Genomic DNA, 18,175 nt, shown 5'->3' with positions numbered 1-18,175 from the left:
TCTGTGGGGTCTGTTTGTGAACAGAGCCCCAGGACCAGCTTGCTTAGGGGACTCTTCTCCAGGTTCATCTCTCTGTAGGTGATGGCTTTGTTATGGAAGGTTTGGGAATCACTTCCTTTTAGGTGGTTGTAGAATTTAACAGCTCTTTTCTGGATTTTGATAATTAGTGGGTATCGGCCTAATTCTGCTCTGCATGCATTATTTGGTGTTTCATGTTGTAAACAGAGGATATTTTTGCAGAATTCTGCATGCAGAGTCTCAATTTGGTGTTTGTCCCATTTTGTGAATTCTTGGTTGGTGAGCGGACCCCAGACCTCACAACCATAAAGGGCAATGGGTTCATAACGGATTCAAGTATTTTTAGCCAGATCCTAATTGGTATGTTGAATTCTATGTTCCTTTTGTTGGTATAGAAGGCCCTTCTTGCCTTGTCTCTCAGATCGTTCACAGCTTTGTGGAAGTTACCTGTGGCACTGATGTTTAGGCCGAGGTATGTATAGTTTTTTGTGTGCTCTAGGGCAACGATGTCTAGATGGAATTTGTATTTGTGGTCCTGGTGACTGGACCTTTTTGGAACACCATTATTTTTGTCTTACTGAGATTTACTGTCAGGGCCCAGGTCTGTCAGGGCCCAGGTCTGTCAGAGCCCAGGTCTGTCAGGGCCCAGGTCTGTCAGGGTTCAGGTCTGGCAGGGCCCAGGTCTGTCAGGGCCCAGGTCTGACAGAATCTGTGCAGAAGATCTAGGTGCTGCTGTAGGCCCTCCTTGGTTGGGGACAGAAGCACCAGATCATCAGAAAACAGTAGACATTTGACTTCAGATTCTAGTAGGGTGAGGCCGGGTGCTGCAGACTGTTCTAGTGCCCTCGCCAATTCGTTGATATATATGTTGAAGAGGGGGGGGGCTTAAGCTGCATCCCTGTCTCAACTCACGGCCCTGTGGAAAGAAATGTGTGTTTTTTGCCAATTTTAACCGCACACTTGTTGTTTGTGTACATGGATTTTATAATGTCATATGTTTTTCCCCCAACACCACCCTCCATCAATTTGTATAGCAGACCCTCATGCCAAATTGAGACGAAGGCTTTTTTGAATCAACAAAGAAGAAGACTTTGCCTTTGTTTTGGTTTGTTTGTTTGTCAATTAGGGTGTTCAGGGTGAATACATGGTCTGTCGTACGGTAATTTGGTAAAATGCCAATTTGACATTTGGTCAGTACATTGTTTTCACTGAGGAAATGTACAAGTCTGCTGTTAATGATAATGCAGAGGATTTTCCCAAGGTTGCTGTTGACTCATATCCCACGGTAGTTATTGGGGTCAAATTTGTTTCCACATTTGTGGTTTGGGGTGATCAGTCCTTGGTTCCAAATATTGGGGAAGATGCCAGAGCTGAGGATGATGTTAAAGAGTTTTAGTACAGCCAATTGGAATTTGTATGTCTCTCTCTGTATGTCTCTCTCTGTATGTCTCTCTCGCTCTCTCTCTGTATGTCTCTCTCTGTATGTCTCTCTCTGTATGTCTCTCTCTGTATGTCTCTCTCGCTCTCTCTCTCGCCTCACCTCATAGCTGTGCTCGTCAGAACACAGTTTCCCCAGGGAGATCTGGGTCTTCACCCTGCGGACAGCACACTCCTTATCAGACAGGCCGTCTGACTGGGTGTTGATGTCGATGGGGATGTCTGGTGTGTGGGATAGCAGCTCATCCAGATGGTCCTCCTGGGAGGCTGAGAGGAGCTCCAGGGGTCCGCTGTGGGAGCGGTCGCTGGTGTTACCCTCCTCTTCCTCAGATACAGACAGGTTCTCTGAGCTGAAGGTGGAGTAGGACTGGAACGACCTCATACAGCGGTGAGGTCTGGGGGAGGAGAGATAGAGGAGGGGGAGGGGAGGAGAGGGAGAAAGAGGAGAGGGGGAGGAGAGAGGAGAGAAAAAGAGGAGAGAGAGGGAGGAGGGGGAGGAGAGAGAGGAGAGAGAAAGAAGAGGGAGAGGGAGGAGGGGGAGGAAAGAGAGGAGACAGAGAGAGAGGGAGGAGGGGGAGGAGAGAGGAGAGGGAGGAGAGGGAGGAGACAGAGAGAGAGGGAGGAGGGGGAGGAGAGAGGAGAGGGAGGAGAGGGAGGAGGGAGAGGAAAGAGAGGAGAGAAGAGAGAGAGAGTTAATGTGAGTAAAAGACAACTGTTAGATAGAAATCAATCCAGTTGTATATGTCAGCTGGTAAAAGCCATTAGAGGAGGATTGTGACCATGAAGAGCTGAGGAGCAGCGATGCAGATTATAGTAACGATTCATATGAGGAGCAGCCTCTCACCTCTGTCTCCGTGGAAACTCCACCTCGCTGTCCACCTCCCCCTCCTCCTCCTCTGACGACTCATCACCCGCCTGAGAGACGAGACATTACAGACAGTTAGACATTAGAAGGAGGCTGGCCAACCTCCTTCACAGAGGAACCACCTCATCCCCTTTAAGACAGTCAGCCGTGTGAATGAACTGGGCTACAGAGGAACCACCTCATCCCCTTTAAGACAGTCAGCCGTGTGAATGAACTGGGCTACAGAGGAACCACCTCATCCCCTTTAAGACAGTCAGCCGTGTGAATGAACTGGGCTACAGAGGAACCACCTCATCCCCTTTAAGACAGTCAGCCGTGTGAATGAACTGGGCTACAGAGGAACCACCTCATCCCCTTTAAGACAGTCAGCCGTGTGAATGAACCGGGCTACAGAGGAACCACTTCATCCCCTTTAAGAATTCAGACAGGCTTCTGCTAATGTACAATTCTCTGAAGTGATGGGGGAGCAATCTCAGCATTTATACTAATAACTACATCTTTGATGCTCCTAGAAATAGGTAAAACTCCCCCCTCTCTCTCTCTGTCTCTCTCTCTCTTTCTCTCTCTCTTTCTCTCTCTCTGTCTCTCTGTCTCTCGCTGTCTCTCTCTGTCTCTCGCTGTCTCTCGCTGTCTCTCTCTGTCTCTTTCTGTCTCTCTGTCTCTGTCTCTCTCTCTCTCTGTCTCTCTCTCTCTCTGTCTCTCTCTGTCTCTCTGTCTCTCTGTCTCTCTCTCTCTCTGTCTCTCTCTCTCTCTCTCTCTCTCTCTCTGTCTCTCTCTGTCTCTCTCTCTCTGTCTCTCTCTCTCTGTCTCCGTCTTACCTTCCTGAGGGGCCTGAGGTTGCGTGGGAGGCCAGCTCCAGAGGGTAAGCTGCTCTTCCGAGCTGTATCCTGCTTCTCCTGCTGCTCTCCCTCTGCCGTGGGGTCAGGTACTCTGGACAGGGAGGGGGACGAGCCCTCACAGGTGGACAGCAGGGAGTAGTGTGGCAGCTCTGGGTGGCTGGGGGCCGGGGGGGTCTCCTGGCAGTGCAGGCAGCCTGGGAAGGGGTGTGCCTGGCAGCAGGGGCACAGTGTCCCACCCCTCCCTCTGGGAGCCCTGAGACCTGACACAGAGATGCTGCGCTGGCGTGAGTCTGACGCCACGGCCGCCGAGATGAGGTCAGGGCTGGCGCCGGACAGGCGGCGTTGGAGGTGGTCTGTCTGGGGGCTTCGCAGGGCCGCGGCCGGGCCGAAGTAACGCAAGTTGTTGGCACAGTTGACCACCGCTTCCTCTCTGTTCTTCAGGGGCAGCAGAGGGCCCTGTGGTGGAGGGTGGTGGTGGTGCTCGTAGTGCTCTTGGACAGCACACCCGGTGGCAGGATGATGGTAGTGCTGCTCCCCTCGAGGCTGGTGCTGGTACTGGTCTTCCGCACCAGGCCCGGTCTTCAGAACCCCGGGGAAGTCGCTGTGGGAACCCTTGCTGTTGGCACGGCGATGCCGGGGCTTGCTGCGGTACCTCTGCTTGCCAGGTGGTGTGGAAACCTTGGGGCTGGCAGAGACGGGCGAGGGGGATGGGAGCACCTCCACACTGGGGATACCTTCGGAACGCAGCAGGTCTGGCCTTGAGGGGGTCAGAGGTTAAAAGGTCAGGCAGTGGTGTGTCAGTAGTAGTAGTATACAAACACTGCTTCTAAAACAATACAAACATACTCGCCAAGGAACATAAATGGTACGAGGGAGAAGTAAACCCTGTCCATACATGCCCCCATCTTTTATACAGTGAGAGCTCTGACCTCTTAGCAGGGGGCATGCCAGTCTTGTGGGAAACGCTGCCTTTCTTCTTGATGAATTTCTCTACGGCGTTGGGCCTGACGATGGGACGTACCAGGTGGGAACGCTTGTAGTTACCTGGATACTTCTTCTCCACAGCCAGTTCTCTCCTACGGGGGAGTTTATGGAGTTTAGTAATGAGACACTGATGACTCAGTCAAACTGCGTTTTGTTGGAGATCTTGGGGGACATTGACATCTAACTGTCTGTAGCTCAGGACCTGAAGCAAGGATACGTATATTCTTGATACCATTTGAAAGGAAACACTTTGAAGTTTGTAGAAATGTGAAATGAATGTAGGAGAATATATCACATTAGATCTGATTAAAGATAATACAAAGGAAAAAACATGTGTTTTTGTTTTGTTCCATCATCTTTGAACAGCAAAAGAGAAAGGCCATTATATCCATGTTATTGTGTGTGTGTGTGTGTGTGTGTGTGTGTGTGTGTGTGTGTGTGTGTGTGTGTGTGTGTGTGTGTGTGTGTGTGTGTGTGTGTGTGTGTGTGTGTGTGTGTGTGTATGCATGTGTCTGTGCCTATGTTTGTGTTGCTTCACAGTTCCCCACTGTTCCATAAGGTGTATTTTTATCAAATTTTACTGCTTGCATCAGTTACCTGATGTGGAATAGAGTTCCATGTAGTCATGGCTCTATGTAGTACTGTGCGCCTCCCATAGTCTGTTCTGGACTTGGGGACTGTGAAGAGACCTCTGGTGGCATGTCTTGTTGGGTTTGTATGGGTGTCTGAGATGTGTGCCAGTAGTTTAAACAGACCTCTGGTGGCATGTCTTGTGGGGTATGCATGGGTGTCTGAGCTGTGTGCCAGTAGTTTAAACAGACCTCTGGTGGCATGTCTTGTGGGGTATGCATGGGTGTCTGAGCTGTGTGCCAGTAGTTTAGACAGACCTCTGGTGGCATGTCTTGTGGGGTATGCATGGGTGTCTGAGCTGTGTGCCAGTAGTTTAAACAGACCTCTGGTGGCATGTCTTGTGGGGTATGCATGGGTGTCTGAGCTGTGTGCCAGTAGTTTAAACAGACCTCTGGCGGCATGTCTTGTGGGGTATGCATGGGTGTCTGAGCTGTGTGCCAGTAGTTTAAACAGACCTCTGGTGGCATGTCTTGTGGGGTATGGATGGGTGTCTGAGCTGTGTGCCAGTAGTTTAAACAGACCTCTGGTGGCATGTCTTGTGGGGTATGCATGGGTGTCTGAGCAGTGTGCCAGTAGTTTAAACAGACCTCTGGTGGCATGTCTTGTGGGCTATGGATGGGTGTCTGAGCTGTGTGCCAGTAGTTTAGACAGACAGCTCGGTGCTTTCAACATGTCAATACTTCTCATAAATACAAGTAGTGAGGAAGTCAGTCTCTCCTCCACTTTGAGCCAAGAGAGATTGACATGCATATTATTAATATTAGCTCTCTGTGTACATCCAAGGACCAGCATTTTTGTGGCACCTGCCCACACTACTGAACAGTAGTCCAGGTGGGACAAAACTAGGGCCTGTAGGACCTGCCTTGTTGATAGTGTTGTTAAGAAGGTAGAAACTAGGGCCTGTAGGACCTGCCTTGTTGATAGTGTTGTTAAGAAGGTAGAAACTAGGGCCTGTAGGACCTGCCTTGTTGATAGTGTTGTTAAGAAGGTAGAAACTAGGGCCTGTAGGACCTGCCTTGTTGATAGTGTTGTTAAGAAGGTAGAAACTAGGGCCTGTAGGATCTGCCTGTTGATGGTGTTGTTAAGAAGGTAGAAACTAGGGCCTGTAGGACCTGCCTTGTTGATAGTGTTGTTAGCCTGTTGGGGGTAGGGGGCAGTATTTACACGGCCGGATAAAAAACGTACCCGATTTAATCTGGTTATTACTACTGCCCAGAAACTAGAATATGCATATAATTATTGGCTTTGGATAGAAAACACCCTAAAGTTTCTAAAACTGTTTGAATGGTGTCTGTGAGTATAACAGAACTCATATGGCAGGCAAAAACCTGAGAAGATTCTGAACAGGAAGTGGCCTGTCTGACAAGTTCTTGTTCATCTTGGCTCTTTTTATTGAAGACTGAGGATCTTTGCTGTAACGTGACACTTCCTACGGCTCCCATAGGCTCTCAGAACCCGGGAAAAAGCTGAATGATATCGAGGCAGCCCCTGGCTGAAACACATTATCGCATTTGGCAAGTGGCCGATCAGAGGACAATGGGCTTAGGCGCGTGCACGAGTCGACCCAGTGCTTTATTTTCTTTCGTCTTTTTACCTAAACGCAGATTCCCGGTCGGAATATTATCACTTTTTTACGAGAAAAATGGCATAAAAATAGATTTTAAACAGCGGTTGACATGCTTCGAAGTACGGTAATGGAATATTTAGAATTTCTTTGTCACGAAATGCGTCGTGCTCGTCACCCTTCTTTACCCTTTCGGATAGTGTCTTGAACGCACGAACAAAACGCCGCTGTTTGGATATAACTATGGATTATTTGGGACCGAACCAACATTTGTTATTGAAGTAGAAGTCCTGGGAGTGCATTCTGACAAAGAACACCAAAGGTAATCAAACTTTTCTAATAGTAAATCGGAGTTTGGTGAAGGCTAAACTTGCTGGGTGTCTAAATAGCTAGCCCTGTGATGCCGGGCTATCTACTTAGAATATTGCAAAATGTGCTTTCACCGAAAAGCTATTTTAAAATCGGACATATCGAGTGCATAGAGGAGTTCTGTATCTATAATTCTTAAAATAATTGTTATGCTTTTTGTGAACGTTTATCGTGAGTAATTTAGTACATTTTTAGTAAATTCACAGGAAGTTTGCGGGGGGTATGCTAGTTCTGAACGTCACATGCTAATGTAAAAAGCTGTTTTTTTATATAAATATGAATTTGATTGAACAAAACATGCATGTATTGTATAACATAATGTCCTAGGTGTGTCATCTGATGAAGATCATCAAAGGTTAGTGCTGCATTTAGCTGTGGTTTGGGTTTATATGACATTATATGCTAGCTTGAAAAATGGGTGTCTGATTATTTCTGGCTGGGTACTCTGCTGACATAATCTAATGTTTTGCTTTCGTTGTAAAGCCTTTTTGAAATCGGACAGTGTGGTTAGATTAACGAGAGTCTTGTCTTTAAAATGCTGTAAAATAGTCATATGTTTGAGAAATTGAAGTAATAGTATTTCTAAGGTATTTGAATAACGCGCCACAGGATTCCACTGGCTGTCGTCCCGCCGACCCTAGAGAGGTTAAGAAGGCAGAGCAGTGCTTTATTATGGACAGACTTCTCCCCATCTTAGCTACTGTTGTATCAATATGTTTTGACCAGGACAGTTTACAATCCAGGGTTACTCCAAGCAGTTTAGTCATCTCAACTTGCTCAATTTACACATTATTTATTGCAAGATTTATTTGAGGTTTAGGGTTTAGTGAATGATTCCAACTAAATTAGGACTATCTCATTTCTTTCCACCCATTGTGAAACTGACTGCAGCTCTCTGTTAAGTGTTCTAGTGATTTCACTTGCTTGAGGTTTAGGGTTTAGTGAATGATTTGTCCCAAATACAATGCTTTTAGTTTTTTTTATATTTAGGACTAACTTATTCCTTGCCACCCACTCTGAAACTAACTGCAATTCTTTGTTAAGTGTTGCAGTAATTTCAGTCGCTGTAGTAGCTGGCTTTACTCAAAGCCAGTGGCATGTCGTTAGTAAAGATTGAAAAAAGTAAGGGGCCTAGACAGCTGCCCTGGGGAATTCCTGATTCTACCTGGATTATGTTGGAAGAAAACCCTCTGTGTTCTGTTAGACAGGTAACTCTTTATCCACATTATAGCAGGGGGTGTAAAGCCATTATAGCAGGGGGTGTAAAGCCATAACACATACGTTTTTCCAGCAGCAGACTATGATCGATAATAGCAAAACCCACAATCTTTTTATCATCAATTTCTCTCAGCCAATCATCAGTTATATGTGTAAGTGCTGTACTGGTTGAATGTCCTTCCCTATAAGCCTGAGGGCACACACTCTCTAGTAGGCTTAAATTGAAGATGTGGCAAATAGGAGTGGCAATATTGTCCACTATTATCCTCAGTAATTTTCCATCCAAGTTGTCAGACCCTGGTGGTTTGTCATTGTTGATAGACAACAATCATTTTTTCACCTCTTCCACACTGACTTTACATAATTCAAAATTACAATGCTTGTCTTTCATAATTTGGTCAGATATACTTGGATGTGTAGTGTCAGCGTTTGTTGCTGGCATGTCATCCCTAAATGTGATAATCTTGCCAATAAAAAGTCATTAAAGTAGTTGGTAATATCAGTGGGTTTAGTGATGAATGAACCATCTGATTCAATGAATGATGGAGCTGAGTTTGCCTTTTTTCCCAAAATTTCATTTAAGATGCTCCAAAGCTTTTTACTATCATTCTTTATGTCATTTATCTTTGTTTCATAGTGTAGTTTCTTCTTTTTATTGAGTTTAGTCACATGATTTCTTAATTTGCAGTATGTTTGCCAGTCAGTTGGGCTGCCAGACTTATTTGCCATCTCTTTATCCTCATCCATCTCAACCATACCATTTTTCAATTCCTCATCAATCCACAGGGATTTAACAGTTTTTACAGTCATTTTCTTAATGGTTTATTAGTAACTGGGATAAGCAATTTCATAAATGTGTCAAGTGCAGCGTCTGGTTGCTTCTCATTACACACCACAGATCAGCAAATATTCTTTACATAATCAACATAGGAATCACTACAAAACTTCTTGTATGACCTCTTATACACTATATTAGGCCCAGCCAGGTCTTTTATTAGTGTTTAGCAGAGAGTCAATCAGCTCTTTGAAATCCAGTTTCAACTGTTCAGAGCTGCCCTTCATAATGTCATTAAAACCCACATGGACTACGATAGAATCGATATCCATGTCCTGGTGTAGTACATTCAGGACCAGCGTAGTAATGTCATTTACTCCAGCTCCAGGATAGGACATTGTTTTTGCACTGGGAACGGTCACATTTCTTACCATGGAACTGCCCAAAACCATGGCGAGAAGGACGAGGAAATCAACCTACTCCCATGTTTCACAGGATTCGGAGAAGCCTTTATGGACGTGCGAGAGGCGGGATAACTTGAGCCCGTTGCTCCTGGCGCCCGGTGCAGGCCTCCGACAGTTGGAGAAGCAATCCAGAGCAGGGATGGAAGGTTGCCGACGTCGACTTCGAAACCGTAGGAGTAGGCACTGTGGCCGCAGTGACAGGTACTCCCAGTGAGGTGCAGGAAGATCAGGCTCCAGGGCGGAAAAACTATTCGTTGTTTGTATCCACTACGGGCCTCTCGTTGGAAGTGTAGACTGCTTCGCGGGAGGCCTCTGTCTTCGGCTTCCACGGCTTGTGACATGCGACCATCGATGATTGCCATCGTCCTCTTACTGTGCTCCTTCGACTCCGCTATCAGATGGGTGAGCTCAGGGCAACACCGGCAGGTAATGACAAACGACAAGGCAGAGATGCATCCAACAAGCGTGAACTCTGTCAAGCCACCGGCGTAGAAAAGGTAAACATTCCACTCTGCGTTTTCCCCAGTTTCTTACTTAGGCTGGCGACCTGCGTGATCAAGGAAGTCACCTCAAGCCTATAATCCTCGGCAAGTAAACAATTGCCGCATTGGAACTGAGTGATTCGGTTTGTCCCGAAACAAAGTGTAATTTATACAACTCCTACAGCACTGAAACCAGTCATTTACTTCTCCAGATAAAGAGGGCTCCATTGCAAAACAAATCTGGTACCAACTTTGTTAGCATGATGGCTAGCAGCTTAGCGGCTCTGTCAAGCAGGTTTCAACCTGCCTGTTAAGCAGTTAGCATGATGGCTAGCAGCTTAGCGGCTTCAAACTGCCTGTTAAGCGGGACAAGAAATAGCGGTCCTAGCAGTTAAAAGCGAACGGCGTTGCGGAATCCATGCAAAAACAAGTTTGGTATTTATATTTAACGAATATTGGTTATGTTTCAGTAAAATATAACAAATGGATTGTTTCCAGCATGTTCAGCTGCGCACGCTGATGACGTAACTTGTGCATATCGCCCTCCTGTTCTTCCTATAACAGTAGTACAGTATAATGTAGGGTCCATATTGCTAGTGTCTATGAGAGAGTTTAGATAATCTAGGGTGTATTATTTTGATTCACATTATAATTGTTTGGCTAGTATGGACTCCATTTTGACTCTATAACAGTAGTATGATGAAGGTGTAGTACAGATGTAGGATCTTATTTTGATCACGTTGTGCAGGAAATGCAAACTTGTAATGTATTCGAGGTAGTAATTTCCATTTTAAAAATGTATAGTTGATTTGGCCTTACAAAAAAAATTAACAACCCCTACAAAAATGTACATTCATTATAATCCACACAAAAATGCACATTTCCAATTGCTGCAGGATTATATTCCTGCTGTGAGAATCTGGTCATATTAAAATCCGTAGATGCGGTAAAGAGGTCGAACTCGACCAAAAGAATGGAATTGCAATGGAAATGTGTGGGTGAAAGATCCCATGTCTCCTTATTGCCCCCCAGAAAAATGTGCCTATATACTGTTTATATGTATTTCATAATATGTCGAGGTAAAAATTGAAGTATAATGCTTGAATGGATGTCAACCCCAACACATTGTCACACCCTGATCTGTTTCACCTGTCTTTGTGCTTGTCTCCACCCCCCTCCAGGTGTCGCCCATCTTCCCCATTATCCCCTGTGCATTTATACCCGTGTTCTCTGTTTGTCTGTTGCTAGTTCGTCTTGTCTCGTCAAGCCTACCAGCGCGTTTCTCCGTACTCCAATTCTCTAGTTCCTGTTTTCTAGTCCTCCCGGTTCTGACCATTTCTGCCTGCCCTGACCCTGAGCCAGCCTGCCATCCTGTACCAATCTGACTCTGACCTGGTTACGAACCTCTGCCTGTCCTTGACCTGTCCTTTGCCCTGACCTCCTGTGGTTTAATAAACTCTGTGCATTGAACCTTCCGTCTCCTGTGTGTGCATCTGGGTCATATCCTGAGTCGTGTAAACTGGCCATGACTGACCCAGCAGACTCAGACCAGCTCCGCAATGCTGTCTCCCCCCCAAGGAGCCACTATTGGAAGACAGGAGTTACTTCAAAACCTTATGGAAGGATTCCAGAACTTGGCAGGACGCCACGACCGCGCTTTCATGCATTGCAGGAGAAATTCCGCGGATATTCTACTCGGCAGCAAACCTCTAAGGTAACCCCTCAGACACTCAGTAACCCTGCTACCAGCGGCGCTTCTCCCCAGCCTATCCCGGCTTCCCGAGAACCACGGAGTGCAACACTGGAGATTCAGGAAGTTCCCGACGTCCACCTTACCGAGAGAATCCGATGGTACCGAGTACTCTGGTGAGCCATACGGGGGTTTTTCCAATCTCCCATTACTCGTACCCCACTCCATGCCACCCTGTTGTGGAGTGACCAGGCCAAATTTTTTATTTTTTATTTATTTCACCTTTATTTAACCAGGTAGGCAAGTTGAGAACAAGTTCTCATTTACAATTGCGACCTGGCCAAGATAAAGCAAAGCAGTTCGACAACATACAAAAACACAGAGTTACACATGGAGTAAAACAACATACAATCAATGGTGCAGTAGAAAAAAATAAGACTATATACAATGTGAGCAAATGATGTGAGATAAGGGAGGTAAAGGCAAAAAAATGCCATGGTGGCAAAGTAAATAAAGTATGGCAAGAAAAACACTGGAATGGTAGATTTGTAGTTTGAAGAAAGTTAAAAGTTAAAATATAAATAATAAATCTCTCTGGGTGCTCATTGACTCTGGGGCCGACGAGAGCTTTTTATCGACGCTACCTTGGTGTCGGTGCTGGGTATCTCCACTCAACCCCTCTCCATTCCCATAGACGTCAGAGCGCTGGATGGGCGCTCTATTGGCAGAGTCACCCGCAATACGGTTCCTATCAACCTACGAGTATCCAGAAATCACAGTGAGTGTATGCAGTTCCTGCTCATAGAATCTCCCCATGTACTCGTGGTTTTGGGGTACTCATGGCTCCAGAAGCACAATCCCCTGATTGACTGGGCTACTGGTTCTATCGTGGGTTGGATCCCGTTTTGCCATGCGCATTGTCTTAAGTCGGCACAGCCTGCCCCGGGACGTCTTCCTGCAGGCTTGGGAGAAGCCTCGAATCTCTCCGCTATTCCTGCGGAGTACCTGGACCTCCGGGAGGTCTTCAACAAGGCCCGTGCTACGTCTCTCCCTCTGCATCGAACCTCTAACTGCGCCGTTGACCTCCCACTCTGCCACCTCGGCTTTACTCCCTGTCGGGTCCGGAGACCAAGAAAATGGAGGAGTAGATTGAGGACTCTCTCGCTGCAGGGAGTGTTCATCCATCTGCCCCTTCAGCCGAGCAGGGTTCTTCTTTGCGGAGACAAAACCTGTGTATTGACTAATGGGGCCTTAACGACATCACGGTTAAAAATCGTTACCCTCTACTACTCATCTCCTCGGCTTTCGAACCTCTTCAGAGAGCGACCATCTTCTCAAAGTTGGACCTTCGGAACGCTTAACAATCTGGTTCGGATACGGGAAGGAGACGAGTGGAAGACAGCCTTTAACATGGTTAACGGGCACTATGAGTACTTGGTTATGCCATTCGGACTGACCAACGCTCGGGCTGTGTTCTAGAGCCTGCTCCGGAACATGCTGAACCGGTTTGTGTTTGTCTACCTCAACGACATCCTTGTTTTTTCCCGTTCAGCTGAAGAGCACGTTCTCCACGTCCGACAGGTCCTTCAGCGTCTCCTGGATAACCAGCTTTTCGTTAAAGCGGAGAAGTGTGAATTCCACCGGTCCACCATCTCCTTCCTAGGATACGTCATCGCTACAGGACATATACAGATGGATCCAGACAAGGTGAGAGCGGTGGCGAATTGGCCTCAACCCACATCCAGAGTACAGCTGCAATGTTTCCTGGGATTTGCTAACTAACCGCTGCTTCATCCAGTTACACCACCCTGGCATCCCCCCGTCAGCACTCACCTCTCCCAAGATTCCATTCACCGGGCGTTCCTGGACCTTAAGCATCGCCTCACTAGGACCCCATCTTAATCCAACCGGACTGTCCAGTCAGTTTTTTGTAGAGGTCGACGCCTCGGATGTCAGAGTGGGGGCCATCCTGTCTCAGCATTCTGTCGTTCTACCCCTGAACGAGGCAGTTAGTGCTTCTCTCCCCCGTCGTCTTACCCCTGCTGAGAGAAACTATGATGTGGGAAATCGAGAACTCCTTGGTGTCAAGATGGCGTTGGAGGAGTGAAATTGGTGTTTCTCTAGTCCCTGTTTTCTAGACCTTCCGGTTCTGACCAGAGAACCAGAGTTAGCATTTAGCAGTCACTTCTTCTAAACCTGAAAAGGGACAACTTCTACATGTTATGCAGCTAAAACAGCCAAAAATATCCAAATCGGACTTTAGAAAACACATTGTGAGCACGTTACAATATATCAATCATGACGGATTTGACTAATATCCACTGAGTTAGATCAGATTTGTTGAATGTGTTCCAGTCTGGTCAATGAAAAGTCTCCATTGACTCCTTTACCGCATCGACGTAGTAGGATACAGGTTCCATTCTATACGTACTTGATGAGCTCCTTCTCGCGGACCTCCAGCTGTAGCATGATGGCACTCAGCTCCATGTAGAGGTTGTTAGCTCTCTCCAACTTCCTCTCATAGTGCTCCCTGATGTCCAGGGCATGTCTAGAGAAAGAGACAGGAAGCTCAATACACATCTACCTACAGTTGTAGTGGGAAGTTTACATACACTTAGGTTGGAGTCATTAAAACTCGTTTTTCAACCACTCCACACATTTCTTGTTAACAAACTATAGTTTTGGCAAGTCGGTTAGGACATCTACTTCATGCATGTACACAGGTAATTTTTCCATCAATTGTTTACAGACAGATTATTTCACTTATAATTCACTGTTTCACAATTCCAGTGGGTCTGAAGTTTACATACACTAAGTTGACTGTGCCTTTAAACAGCTTGGAAAATTCCAGAAAATTATGTCATGGCTTTAGAAGCTTCTGATAGGCTAATTGACATAATTTGATTCAATTGGAGGTGTACCTGTGGATGTATTTCAAGGCCTACCTTCTAACTCAGTGCCTCTTCAAAAGAAATCAGCCAAGACCTCAGAAAAAAATTTGTAGACCTCCACAAGTCTGGTTCATTCTTGGGAGCAATTTCCAAATGCCTGAAGGTACCACGTTCAACTGTACGAACAATAGTATGCAAGTATAAACACCATGGGACCACGCAGCCGCCATACCGCTCAGGAAGGAGACACGTTCTGTCTCCTAGACATGAACGTACTTTGGTGCAAAAAAGTGCAAATCAATCCCAGAACAACAGCAAAGGACCTTGTGAAGATGCTGGAGGAAACAGGTACAAAAGTATCTATATCCACAGTAAAACGAGTCCTATTTCGACATAACCTGAAAGGCCGCTCAGCAAGGAAGAAGCCACTTCTACAAAACCGCCATAAAAAAAGCCAGACTAAGGTTTGCAATTGCACATGGGGACAAAGATCGTACTTTTTGGAGAAATGTCCTCTGGTCTGATGAAACAAAAATAGAACTGTTTGGCCATAATGACCATCGTTATGTTTGGAGGAAAATGGGGGAGGCTTGCAAGCTGAAGAACACCATCCCAACCGTGAAGCACGGGGGTGGCAGCATCATGTTGTGGGGGTGCTTTGCTGCAGGAGGGACTGGTGCTCTTCAGAAAATAGATGGCATCATGAGGTGGGAAAATTATGTGGATATATTGAAGCAACATCTCAAGACATCAGTCAGGAAGTTAAAGCTTGGTCGCAAATGGGTCTTCCAAATGGACAATGACCCGAAGTATACTTCCAAAGTTGTGGCAAAATAGCTTAAGGACAACAAAGTCAAGGTATTGGAGTGGCCATCACAAAGCCCTGACCTCAATCCTATAGAACATTTGTGGGCAGAACTGAAAAAGCGTGTGCGAGCAAGGAGGCCTACAAACCTGACTCAGTTACACCAGCTCTGTCAGGAGGAATGGGCCAAAATTCACCCAACTTATTGTGGGAAGCTTGTGGAAGGCTACCCAAAACGTTTGACCCAAGTTAAACAATTTAAAGGCAATGCTACCAAATACTAATTGAGTGAATGTAAACTTCTGACCCACTGGGAATGTGATGAAAGAAATAAAAGCTGAAATAAATCATTCTCTACTATTATTCTGACATTTCACATTTTTAAAATAAAGTGGTGATCCTAACTGACCTAAAACAGGGACTTTTTACTAGGATTAAATGTGAGGAATGGTGAAAAACTGAGTTTCAATGTATTTAGCTAAGGTGTATGTAAACTTCAGACTTCTTCAACTGTATTTCCAAACTCTCTCTCTCCTACCTGAGTTCATCTCTCCTGCGTTTGATCAGCTCCTCATCCAATCGGTGGATGCAGGTTCCTTCAGACTTGATCTTCTCAAAGTGTTTCCTCACCTCCTCCCTCCACTCAGACTGACACAATGGGGAACAGGACACAAAGGGTTACAAATCACACACTACAGGGTGGCTATAGCTCAGAATGGTCTATAAGGACAGGTATGCTAGGGGCTCAGAATGGTCTATAAGGACAGGTATGCTAGGGGCTTAGAATGGTCTATAAGGACAGGTATGCTAGGGGATAAGAATGGTCTATAAGGACAGGTATGCTAGGGGCTTAGAATGGTCTATAAGGACAGGTATGCTAGGGGCTTGGAATGGTCTATAAGGACAGGTATGCTAGGGGCTTAGAATGGTCTATAAGGACAGGTATGCTAGGGGCTTAGAATGGTCTATAAGGACAGGTATGCTAGGGGCTTAGAATGGTCTATAAGGACAGGTATTCTAGGGGCTTAGAATGGTCTATAAGGACAGGTATGCTAGGGGCTTAGAATGGTCTATAAGGACAGGTATGCTAGGGGATAAGAATGGTCGTGTTCTCACCTGAGACTTGAAGTAGGTCTCCTGAGGAGCTCCCAGGATATCCGCAGAGGCAATGTCCAGATGGAGCAAGATTTGACGGAATGATGGACGATTTCTGGGCTTCCCTTGCCTGGAGGGGAGGAGAAAGGCAAACAGCAAGGAGAGAGAGAGAGGAGAAGAAGAAGAAGAGAGCGGAGTGGAGACAAACCGGGAAAAAAAGAGGAAGGAGACGGAGAGATTACATGAATCCATGTTATTATAAAGGCAGATATTACCTAGAATATCCGCAGGGGTGTGTGTGATATCTATGTCAGATCTACGTATCTCACCACGTCTGCTTCATGAGGATCTTGAACCCGTCGGGACAGGTGGAGGGAACGGGAAGGTGAAGGCTGTTGCTCCCAACGCCCCAGATGATGGCCGAGGAGTCCACGTCTTTATAGGGGATCTCTCCGGTCAGCAGCTCCCATAACACCACGCCAAACGACCTGCCGACCACACAGAGGATATATTATAACACCACGCCAAACCACCACGCCCTGCCGACCACACAGAGGATATATTATAACACCACGCCAAACCACCACGCCCTGCCGACCACACAGAGGATATCATAACACCACGCCGAACGACCCGCCGACCACACAGAGGATATATTATAACACCACGCCAAACCACCACGCCCTGCCGACCACACAGAGGATATATTATAACACCACGCCAAACCACCACGCCCTGCCGACCACACAGAGGATATCATAACACCACGCCGAACGACCCGCCGACCACACAGAGGATATATTATAACACCACGCCAAACCACCACGCCCTGCCGACCACACAGAGGATATCATAACACCACGCCAAACGACCTGCCGACCACACAGAGGATATTATAACACCACGCCCTGCCGACCACACAGAGGATATTATAACACCACGCCAAACGCCCTGCCAACCACACAGAGGATATCATAACACCACGCCGAACAACCTGCCAACCACACAGAGGATATCATAACACCACGCCAAACCACCACGCCCTGCCGACCACACAGAGGGTATATTATAACACCACGCCAAACCACCACGCCCTGCCGACCACACAGAGGATATCATAACACCACGCCAAACGCCCTGCTGACCACACAGAGGATATTATAACACCACGCCAAACGCCCTGCCGACCACACAGAGGATATTATAACACCACGCCGAACGACCTGCCGACCACACAGAGGATATTATAACACCACGCCAAACGCCCTGCCGACCACACAGAGGATATTATAACACCATGCCAAACGCCCTGCCGACCACACAGAGGATGTTATAACACCACGCCAAATGCCCTGCCGACCACACAGAGGATATTATAACACCACGCCCTGCCGACCACACAGAGGATATTATAACACCACGCCCTGCCGACCACACAGAGGATGTTATAACACCACGCCAAACCACCTGCCGACCACACAGAGGATATTATAACACCACGCCCTGCCGACCACACAGAGGATATTATAACACCACGCCAAACGCCCTGCCGACCACACAGAGGATATTATAACACCACGCCCTGCCGACCACACAGAGGATATTATAACACCACGCCAAACGCCCTGCCGACCACACAGAGGATATTATAACACCACGCCCTGCCGACCACACAGAGGATATTATAACACCACACCAAACCACCTGTAGTCCTCACAGAGGGTTAACAAACACTGCGCTATATTAACTTCCTCCCAACATAACCCCACAGGACATTTGGAAAGTGTTCAGACCCCTTGACCTTTCCCACATTTTGCTACGTTACAGCCTTATTCTAAAAAAATGATGAAATAATAATTTTTCCTCACCAATCTACACACAATATCACATAATGACAAAGTGAAAACAGGTTTCTTTACATTTTTGCAAATTTATAAAAAAAATGAAAAATGACATTTACATAAGTATTCAGACCCTTGACTCAGTACTTTGTTAAAGCATCTTTGCCAGCGATTACAGCCTCAAGTCTTCTTGGGTATGACGCTACAA

The 18,175-nt window shown here is 46.5% G+C and overlaps 1 protein-coding gene across 1 annotated transcript in view; it reads right to left on the bottom strand.

The window, feature by feature from the left end:
• map3k13 (mitogen-activated protein kinase kinase kinase 13) overlaps positions 1-18,175 on the bottom strand; it is a 110,328-nt gene that overhangs the window by 4,959 nt on the left and 87,194 nt on the right. The window contains exons 6-13 of the mRNA XM_029701949.1: positions 16,456-16,614; positions 16,148-16,256; positions 15,570-15,679; positions 13,767-13,883; positions 4,089-4,235; positions 3,139-3,916; positions 2,300-2,370; positions 1,559-1,850 (exon numbers count right to left, since the gene is read on the bottom strand). Coding sequence (XP_029557809.1) covers positions 1,559-1,850; positions 2,300-2,370; positions 3,139-3,916; positions 4,089-4,235; positions 13,767-13,883; positions 15,570-15,679; positions 16,148-16,256; positions 16,456-16,614 — 1,783 coding nt within the window. The remainder of the gene's footprint in view (positions 1-1,558; positions 1,851-2,299; positions 2,371-3,138; positions 3,917-4,088; positions 4,236-13,766; positions 13,884-15,569; positions 15,680-16,147; positions 16,257-16,455; positions 16,615-18,175) is intronic.

This window comes from Salmo trutta, chromosome 20 (assembly GCF_901001165.1).
Source record: "Salmo trutta chromosome 20, fSalTru1.1, whole genome shotgun sequence".
NCBI lineage: Eukaryota > Metazoa > Chordata > Actinopteri > Salmoniformes > Salmonidae > Salmo > Salmo trutta.
The sequence above is the reverse complement of the archived record's forward strand: the minus strand, read 5'-3'. Positions and strand labels throughout refer to the sequence as shown.